Here is a 10,555-nt window from a genome sequence, read left to right as displayed (position 1 = left end):
CCCCCCATATCCCCCACCCTGCACTCATGCTCTCACCCCCCTGTTGTCTGTGTCCATTGGTTAGGCTTATATGCATAAGCACACATTTTAAAACCATATCCACACAAAACCTGGATTACAACAGATCAGCTGTACTCCCTGTCTTAATGCAAAGCTCTGTATCGGGGGAATACATTGGGCTGCAACTTAAATTTTGGCTGCAGTCAGGAAACTACATGGAAACAGTGAGGAAGAGCATGTTTTGGAAAACAAATCCCAGAGGCAGCACAGGCTTCAGGGCTGACGTGAGCCAGAGGCCCAGCTGCATTTCCCAGGAGGTCTCTGGCCTGCGTTCCTTCTGCGTGGGCTTTGTCCTTGGCCTGACAGTGAAGCGACTGCAGCCTTTCCAGGCCTCCCGGCTGAGGACAGGATGTCAGAGGAGCAGAGGGGCAGCGACTGCCAGAAGCTCTCAGAGAATCGTTAGGAGGCCTTGTCCAGAATTTCAGATCAAACGTTGGTTTAGTCTGGTTGAGCACACCTGGCCCCAAACCAATTACTGATCCTGGGTCAAAACTGCGCTTATGCTGATCAAATCTGTACCACGCAGGATTCTCCAGAAAAGGGGAACCAATGGGGTGATTTTACACACACACACACACACACACACACACACACACACACACACACACACACACGGTTAGTGCTTGTTTAGATGACTGAATACTATAGCCTACCCCAGTTGTTGAGTGTTTCCTTCCACGACCCGCGTGGAGTAGGGTTCGGTATCGGCTCTAGGGCTTCAAAGGCACCCAGGCTTCGGGGGGGTTTCGGGGAGTTCTGTCTATGCTTATCAGATAGTGAAGGCAATGAATGGGCTCCGGCACCAGTTGACACATAAAACTAACTATAGCTCTAACCAGTGTGGCTCAGTGGATAGAGCGTCGGCCTGCGGACTGAAGGGCCCCAGGTTTGATTTCGGTCAAGGGCATGTACCCTTGGTTTCGGGCACATCCCCAGTAGGCGGTGTGCAAGAGGCAGCTGATTGATGTTTCTCTCTCCTGGATGTTTCTAACTATCTCTCTCACTCTCTGTAAAAAATCAATAAAATATATTTAAAAAAAAAAACTATGACAAGTTCAAGTTCCATGTCTGATCTGTGCAGAGTGTGCTGAAGAAGAGTGGATATGGAAATCTGTACAAAACTGGGGTTCTGTTAACAAGTAGAGGAGCAGATGCCAAGTAGGCAAGCAAACACCTCCACTACAAACATGTCGTAAAGAGCCCCATTACCTCTGTTATCTCTACTGTTCACCCCCAAATAACAAAGAGCACTTTCTCATATGTGACCATACTAGAGAGTTGAGTTTGGAAATGAACGTAAAGGAGGTGTGATGTTTTAGAGGCAAACACACCTTAAAAAGGGTTTCTTTCAATTAAACACTGATCAGTGGATTCAGATTAAACTGTGAGTAATAGAAAAAACAACCACGCTGAGGCTGAAACACAGTCAATGCTCATTTCTCTCTCTGAGTCAAGGAGTCTGGAGGGGGTCCCTCCACAGTCACACAGCACGCCAAGGTGTCGGGGTGTCAGACTCACCCATGAGTGGTTCCATTCCCCAGGCCTGCCCCTGACCTCAAGTGGCTGGTGGAGCCACCGCATTCATGTTCCAGCCAATGGGAAGGAAGGGAGGGAGATCTGTTCTCTCCTTTCATGGAGGTTTCCTGGAACCTGCGGTGACCATTTCCACTTACATTCCCCTGGTCAGCGCTTAATCACGGCCGTTCCAGGCTGGAAAATACAGGCTTTCCTCCAGGCAGCCATGTGCCTCCCAGGGTGACCAGCTGTCCTGCTTTTTCCAGAACGAAGGGCTTTCGTAACAATAGCATTTCAGTGCTAAGCAGCTGGTTACGGTGGGTTTCTTACTCTGGGAGGAAACAAGAATGGATATTGGTCATCTCTGCCACAATCACCTGGGGCTCTTTTGTTGCAACAGACAGGACATTAGACCTAAAATAGCTTAAGCTAAAAATATATGTGTAATCATTTGTTAGCTGATGTAACTGTCAAACTGAGACCAAAATAAAGTCATTAGAACAGTGGTTCTCAACCTTGGCTGCACATTAGAATCACCTGGGGATCTTTTTAAAATCCTGATGTCTGGGCCTCATCCTCTGGAAATTCTGTTTCTTTGTTACTCATGTTGTGGCCCCACCCCATCACAAAGAAACAGAATTGCCGGAGGATGGGGCCCAGACATCAGGATTTAAAAAAGATTCCCAGGTGATTCTCATGTGCATCCAAGGTTGAGAACCACTGCATTAGAACAAGGTCCCTCAGAACTCCCTTTCCCCTGCCTCCGGGCTGCTTCATTCTCAAACAGGCTGGGCTCCCAAGCTCACACTTAGAAATCGTCAGAAAGGAAGAGCCTTTTCTTCCCTAACAATCAGAACCAAAAGGAAGAGTCTGACCCTCACGCATCTGAATTCCATCACGTGCTTATCCCTGGGCCTACCACTGTCCCCAGGCCAGGCCGAGGTCACCCACGCCCTTGGAGCAGGTGGGTCCCCGCCCCCCGCCCCCCGCCAGGTCCCTTCCATCCAGTCCGGATCAGAACTTCAGATTCTTTAAGTCCCTCAGAGACAATTATCCGAAAGGCCAACACACCCTTGCCTAGTTAATCTGGACACATTTTATACTTTTAACACTAATGATACCATGTGGACAGTCTCTGTTGCTTTCCTCAGTCTTACCAAATTATATGTAAGCTACGATATATATGTGCATACATACGCTGTATCTTGAGTTCTTGGCAGTTTCTACTCAGCACAAATCATATTGGGCAAATCCGACATTCACTTTATAGGATACCTTTAGTAAGCAGTTTCCTAGCACTGAAGTGACACTATTTTCACAGGATATGTTCATTTTTTACTACACATGATGTCATGGTTTTTGCCATACACAGAGATATCAGACACAGGAATATCTCGACTGTTCACCCCCAAATTGATGACATATTTATAACAAAGAGCATTTTCTCATGTTGAAATTGTGACCATAAGGTGTGTTTCGAGAGGCAAACACACCTTAAAAAGGGTTTCTTTCAATTAAACACTGATCAGTGAATTCGGATTAAGCTGTGAGTTATAGAAAAAAACCACCACCATGAGGTTTAAACACAGTAAATGCTCATTTCTCTCTTTGATTCGAGAAGTCTGGAGGTGGTCCATGCAGTCACACAGCCAAGAGGGCAGGAAGTCAGACTCACCCATGAGTGGTTCCATTCTCAAGTCTTGGCCTCACACAAGGACATGCTTAGAGGGAAGAAGGGAGGGAGAGGGAGAGAGGGAGAGAGGGAGAGAGGGAGAGAGGGAGAGAGGGAGAGAGACATTGACATTGATGTGAGAGCTTTTTGCTTTTTGGTGCACAGGACAACGCTCAACCAACTGAGCCACTGTGGACGGGCAATATGCTGCTCTGTTTCAATTAGGTGTGCCAGAGGTTCTTAAGGACACTCTGTTGTAAAGTCATTAGCTGATTTCTGAGGTAATTCATTTTTATTGTTAAACCAATATTTATTTATACAAATAACCTGGACTATTAGACTCGCCTTATCACAAATGGTTCCAAACATTTCTTATCAAGGTAATTTTACTGACTTACCCTGAAAGTTGGAACGCATGACTCTCAAGGGAGCCTGAGTACTACATAGGAGACCAGGCTGGTTAGAAAGACATAGGCCCTAACCTTTTTTCCAGGTATTTAGATGGAGGTAGACATTTTTAGAAAATAGACTTATTGCCCTTGTAAAATGATTTGTGCTTAGAATAAAATAATTCTGAAATGCACAAAGAGGAAAGCAATTTTCACTCATTGTCTTCCCACTAACAGATAACCATTAGCATTTTACACACCCATACATATATAGTCATACATTTCAATACACATTTAAACACATCTTCATGGATCTCTGTATGCATATATATGCATTCACATTTTAATAATTTGCATAAATGGACTCATACCATGTGTGCTCTCTAGAACCCTTTCTTTACTCAGCATTGGAAAGTACACAATTTTATGTGTCAATAAATATAGATCATCACTTTAATGGTGTTAATGAAGAAAACCACAAATTGATAGTTTTATAAATTCTTCACACCACAACTGGAGTGATATTGTATAAAGTTCAAGTCTGATCAATTTACCCTTTGGTTCAAATCTTCAATGGCTTTTTTTTTTCTTTTAGGAAAAGGACAATTCTTCCCACATGTTTCAAGATCCTATACCCAGTCTGTCTTCAGTCCACCTTTACTCATTCTGGGTTTTATTTTTATACCCACTAGGGCTTTGCATACATTGTTCTCTCTAACTATGTTGTCCCCCCTCAACTAGCTAGCCTCTGCTGATTCTTCAGGTCCCAATTTAAGAACAATTCCTACAGAAAGTCTTCCTCGACACCCTTCTCCCCTTTATGTCTATTACACACCCTCTTAAAACTGTACTTCTCACTGACCATCCCCTGCATACTGAATGGATGAATTCTTGTTCAGTCTTACTCTCTACCAAGAGGTAAACTCCATGATGTCAGGAACCATATCTGTCTGTCTTACTCACAACTGAATCCCGAGTCCTTAGGCAGTGGAAGGAAGCGTGAATGAGTAGTCCATAGACTAATTAGTCCAGAGACTGATGACATAGCAAACTGTTACAGAACAGTCCCCTACTGACACTGTATTGTGTTTGCTGTTATAAAAATCACTGTATTTAATTTATAAAGAAATAAACACACATGTATAACATGTATGTATATGTATGTATGTATTGATGTACATGTGGTTTTCAACTTTAAAATTCATTCGGGTGAACCACACACACAAACAAGTCTGTAGACCACTACTTTAGAACATGCAGAAAATAAAGACAGTGAAGTCATAATGATCACAAGCTATTGCTGGGAAAACAATTTTTCTCCAAGGTTCTTATCCAAAATGGGAACTGAAGCTTGCCCGTTAAAATCTGCGCGCCTTTCCCCGACATGGGGTAGGTACTAACCGCTCGCTATCCACTCTGCAACCCCTTTCCTCTCAGTACTCTCCTGACTGCATTCCAGCGAGTAGCACTTCAGGGCTTTAGAATGGCCATGTTCTAGAATTAGGCACTAGATTAGTCAGTTCTCGGTCGCTAGTGTTTGCGTAGGTATCTGAGTGCAGCTGCAGGGCACGCCTGAGCCGAAACCCACAGGTGTACAGGAGGCTGGACAGCGCAGTGTTTCGAGTCACCGCTCTGCTGGCTGATGTCCATTAATGATTTACATAGGAGAGGAGATAAGATATTATCTTGATTCTTTTATTTGCCAACTGAAGAGTTTTATTTTCACGGAAGGTGGTCAGCGACCCTCATTCATCTATAGAGAAGTCCACATTGCTATATCATTCTGAGCAGCCGAGGAAAATATTAGTATGTGGTGTGAAACACAGTACCTGCTCTTCCAAAAGACTTCCTGGATTACCAGATTGAGATTGGGAACCAGGGGGGATGCTTTCTACTTTTACAAAATATAAAAATAATATACTGTATAGAAAAACATATTTTCTATATGAAATATATGTATGTCTATTTTGTGGTAAGAACACTTAACATGAGATCTATGCTCTACCACATTTTTAAGTGCTCAATACATCACTGTTAACTCTAGGTACAGTGTTGTACAGCAGATCTCTGGAATTTACTCATCATATGCATAACTGAAAGTTTATACCTATTGAATGCCAACTCCTCATTTCCCCCTCCCCTAAACCCTCGGGAAACACCCATGCTACTCTGTTTCTATAAGTTTGACTTAAAAAAATGTACCCCCCAAATTTTTTTTTATTATATACTAGAGGCTCAGTGCACAACATTCGTGGACAGGGGGATGGGGGCGGCCTCAGCCTGGCCTGCACCCTCTCACAGTCTGGGACCCCTAAGCCGACAGGTGGACATCCTCTGAGAGGTCCTTAGCACTGCCGTGGAGGCGGGAGAGGCTCCCGCCACCACCACTGCACTCACTAGCCATGAGACCAGCTTCTGGCTGAGCGGAACTCCCCTTGTGGGATTGCACTGACCACCAGAGGGCAGCTCCTGCGTTGAGTGTCTACCCCCTGGTGGTCAGTGCTACAGCAGTGATTCCTGAGGTCTCTTGAAATTTAACCCAGACAGGGGCTCCCAAGATTTCAAACCATGAGTTATCTCATTCCATAAGTCCAGTCAAGCAATTGTAAACATATTAGCCACACCCACTGGCCCACAGCAGTTTTACTGGTCTCTGAACTCAGTTTTAACTGGTACCCACTGTTTAGGTCTTTATTATATACTAGAGGCTCAGTGCACAACATTCGTGGACAGGGGGATGGGGCAGCCTCAGCCTGGCCTGCACCCTCTCACAGTCTGGGACCCCTCGGGGGATGTCCGACTGCCAGCTTAGGCCTGCTCCCCCCCGCTGGAACGGGCCTAAGCCGGCAGTCGGACATCCCCTGAGGGGTCCTTAGTGCTGCTGTGGATGCGGGAGAGGCTCCCACCACTGCCGCTACACTCACCAACTGTGAGCCTGGCTTCTGGTTGAGCGGCGCTCACCTTGTGGGAGTGCACTGACCACCAGGGGGCAGCTCCTGTGTTGAGCATCTGCCCCCTGGTGGTCAATGCGTGTCATAGTGAACAGTTGTTTCCTGGTTTGGTCAATTTGCATAGTAGGGTTTTATTATATAGGATTGACTAATTAAAAGAGTTTCAGATTTAATTGCTGTTTGACTATTTTAGATACCTCAGATAAGTGGAATCATCCAGTTTCTGTCCTTCTGTGGCTGATTTATTTCACTTAGCATAATAACCTCAAGTTCATTCATATTGCAACCCGTGACAGGATTTCCTTCTTTTGCAAGGTATGATTGCTTACATCACATTTTCTTTATCCATTCATCCATGATGGACATTCAGGTTACTTTGACATCTTGGCTATTGTGAATAATATGACAATGAATATGTAAGTGGAAATACCTCTGAGATCCCAAAATGCATATTTTGAACTCACACTAAAACTATGTGATACTGCTTTTAAAAGTTAATTAAAAGTTGTACAATATTTTAAACAATGCAGGAAAATACCCAAATTCCTGCCCTAGTCATATTTTTTTCTCTCATTGTTTGCATGGTCTTTTTCAGTTTGGGGCCTAATGTAAAAATATGTAACACACAGCTGTGATCATTACATAGCACAATTTAAATTCTGCCTTTTACAATTATCCTAAACATTTCCACACATACTTACATTTTTTTAATTTTTCAATGGTGGCATAATAACCTTCTAAAATATATTTAGTAACTCAATCAACCTGGATTTTCTTATATATTTATCCTGATAAATAAAGATCTATTATTTTTTAAAATTTACAGTGAATTGTCCTAACCCAAATGTAGGGAGTTGTTCATCTTTTTCTGCTGCTTAAAAAGACCAACTTTGTCATATATTACTCTGAGGTCTGCCTCCCAACTGCATCATCTGGTAATCTTTAATACGTTAAAATCAAAGCTACACTACAATTGAGTGTAGATGCTACTGCTTTGTTAGAGTTAATAGAATAGTTTATACATACTTTCAAAACATAATATTTGTGGAACTCTAAAGTATTTCTGAAGGCCCTAAGGTTAGATGGTTTGTGGAGCCTGGGTTGGAACCTTAACACAATGTACATTTTCATTCCAGTTGAGCCTTCTCCAACAATCCCAAGAACTTATTTTACTTTTTTTTCCCCCTAAGAAAAATACACAAACAATTCACTTTTTAAATCCACCGAACAACTATTAAGAACATATTTTTTCATACAAGGCAATGCTTCAAAGAATCTATGAAAATAACAAGCTTATAAAATAGGTATATTAGGGGATAATTTGCATTATTAAACAATGCTTAAATTTAGATACATGTGAACTTTCAAACTTATGTCTTTCAAATCCACTAGAGAAGAAATATTTGTCCAAAGAAATTTCTTTTCTTTTTTAAAAAAAATATATTTTATTGAGTTTTTACAGAGAGGAAGGGAGAGGGATAGAGAGTTAGAAACATCGACGAGAGAGAGAGAAACATCGATCAAATGCCTCCTGCACACTCCCTACTGGGGATGTGCCAGCAACCAAGGTACATGCCCTTGACCGGAACTGAACCTGGGACCCTTTAGTCCGCAGGCTGACGCTCTATCCACTGAGCCAAACCGGTTAGGGCAGAAATTTCTTTTCTATATATAAAGGACCATTGTATGAAAGGGAGCATTCATACTTCTTTTTATGACCCAGTTAAAAACTCCTATTACTAGTTAAACCAGTCAATCCACATTTGAGAAATAAGCCTTCATATATCCTCAATATCAGCATGAGGAACACTCCACCTAATGTGAAGGCAGGATGTCCTTTTTTGTTTTTATGTCCTATTTTTCAATAATGAGAGATGATGCTAATTCATCATATTTTAGGAGAATTTAAATAAAAAGCCCTTAAGTAGAGAATGACAATTTACAATTGTACTAACTCTGGCACATTGCCTGTATTCATTTGATAGAAAGAGGTATATATAGTATATACACTTACATATATATATACTTATGTATATATAAATATATCAGATATGCCATAATACATGTTATGTATAAAATAATACAAAGTAAACCTTCCTCCTTGTCTGTCTGGAATCAGACCTTTTGCTTAAAAGCTTTGAATTCAACTCAATTATCCCACTTTTAAAAAATGTGGAAGTTAAGCTCTACATGATTACATAAAGAAAAGCTTCCAGAATATGCTATACTTGCCACAAATTACCCTTTAAAGCAAGGAGGAACTGTTCTTGCTAGTTCAGAAACATTCAGATCATTTTAAAAAGTAGGTTTGTACACAGATTAAAAGGGAAATGGCTTTGTGGAACCAGGAGGGGAAATCTGTCCAGAAGATCTTTCCTGCAATTTGTTCCAGGTGACGATACTCACATTTTACTTAAAAAAGTACAAAAAGAACTCATAAAGTCATCAAGGAAGAGTACAGCATGTTTTGGGCATAGAGTGAAGAGCCTGATTTTTCCATGAGATGTAGAGTCTTTTCCTCTGGAGAAGCACAGTAAGAGCCGCCAAGAAGAGCGAGTCATCTGACTGCGGCCAAAGCTGCCAAGGCCAGTTCCCATTTCGTGTGCCCTCTGGAAGGGCGAGAGTGGGGAGCGGACCCAGTTGGGATTGTCAGCTTTGTCACACTCAGTGCTACGCCGCATCTGCGATATGCTGTAGTAGGCCTCACAAGGGGACTTTACTTCCAATACCCGGATTTCCCTTCTACCCAACTTCTGTTGAAAATATCGGGCATTACTAAGTTAATTTCTTTTTATGTAATTGGATAGTCTAACTTGGCATTCTGCTCCCTTAAATTATATTCATGGCGGGAGGGCAGTTCAGAGTTAAAAGAATACTGTGAAAGGGAAGTGCTTTTAGGAACAAGTTAAGCTGGCCTGTGATGGGTCATTGCCTTAGTTTACTTGCTAAAGCAGCTAAGGTTTCATTTAATGATCTTTTTTGCTTTGCTTTGGTTCAAAACGAACAGCCAGATTCCTAGGATTTGGTCAGCCCTTAAACAGAACACTCATTGTGTTTCCACTGGGTCCTCCCACTCTAAGTGCATCGGGTCCTGAAGAAATCAGACTGGCTCATGTCCTCCAGGCTTGGTCTAGAGCAGTGGTTCTCAACCTTGGCTGCACATTAGAATCACCTGGGAATCTTTTTTAAATCCTGGTTTCTGGGCCTCATTCTGGAGGTCCGCTGGTCTAAAGGGAAGGCCTGGAGGGAAGTAAGTGCCCATTCACCATTGCACCTGAGTACACTTAGAATCCCACCTCACATTTGCCCAGGGAGTATTTATAACGGGGCCAGAAGCTTAATGACAGTTCTGAGAATAATAAGCAATCCTAATTCGGTTTAGAAAAGTTATGACACTAAGATCAAAGGAATCCACACCTGGAGGTTTGCATCTGCTGAGTAATCTTTGGCCTTTCTGGGACGCCAGGATGGAAGATTCTGAAAATAAATAAATAAATAAATAAATAAATAAATAATAAATAAAATACAGACGTGGATGATGGGGCAGAGTTGGGAGATGTCCCAGAGGCCCAGTCCTCCTCTTGTCCCCCTTGACCAGGGACAGCCTTGACCAGGCCTGCCTGGTCACCCCGCATGGCAGAAGGTCCTCAAAGCAAACTCGCTACACAAAGCAGGGCCAGTGTGGCAGAGGCGACTGAGCAATGGGAGACTGGAGAACGCCGTATAAACGGGGGAGGGAAAGTAGGGGGGCGACGTGCCAGGCACTGACTTGGAAAAGCAGCAAGTGACAGTCCTGCGCCGCCCGAATGCCCAGACTTAACCCTGACCTTGGGAAAGCAGACACCGTGCCCCCCTCCGAGCTAAACTGTGGACCAAGGGGCTAGGGTGGCAGAGCGCTCGCCAACCAGCCACTTACCCGGAAAAAGAGCGAGCCGGGCCCCTCCCCGCCGCCGAGGGGGGCGAGGCGC

General features: G+C 43.2%; 1 protein-coding gene and 1 long non-coding RNA gene across 3 annotated transcripts in view; both read right to left on the bottom strand.

Annotated features, from left to right (window-relative positions):
- The window catches only part of LOC102761448 (chromosome unknown open reading frame, human C5orf51), a gene marked incomplete at its 5' end in the record, with an annotated part of 22,665 nt that extends 17,127 nt beyond the window's left edge, over positions 1–5,538 (bottom strand). Inside the window, one exon of the mRNA XM_015571002.1 lies at positions 5,532–5,538. Coding sequence (XP_015426488.1) covers positions 5,532–5,538 — 7 coding nt within the window. The remainder of the gene's footprint in view (positions 1–5,531) is intronic.
- Positions 5,539–8,188: 2,650 nt separating this feature from the next.
- Positions 8,189–10,555, bottom strand: LOC102761263. Of its 2 annotated transcripts, none has more exons than XR_001515698.1 (3): positions 10,504–10,555; positions 10,005–10,064; positions 8,189–9,340 (listed from the first exon to the last, which is right to left on the bottom strand). It is a non-coding gene; the product is annotated as an uncharacterized LOC102761263 (long non-coding RNA). The 2 variants fall into 2 exon arrangements; XR_436226.2 differs by having other exon boundaries at positions 8,189–9,196.

The sequence above is a fragment of the Myotis davidii genome, unplaced genomic scaffold (genome assembly GCF_000327345.1).
Source record: "Myotis davidii unplaced genomic scaffold, ASM32734v1 scaffold348, whole genome shotgun sequence".
Classification (NCBI taxonomy): domain Eukaryota; kingdom Metazoa; phylum Chordata; class Mammalia; order Chiroptera; family Vespertilionidae; genus Myotis; species Myotis davidii.
This window is presented reverse-complemented; position numbering and strand designations above follow the sequence as displayed.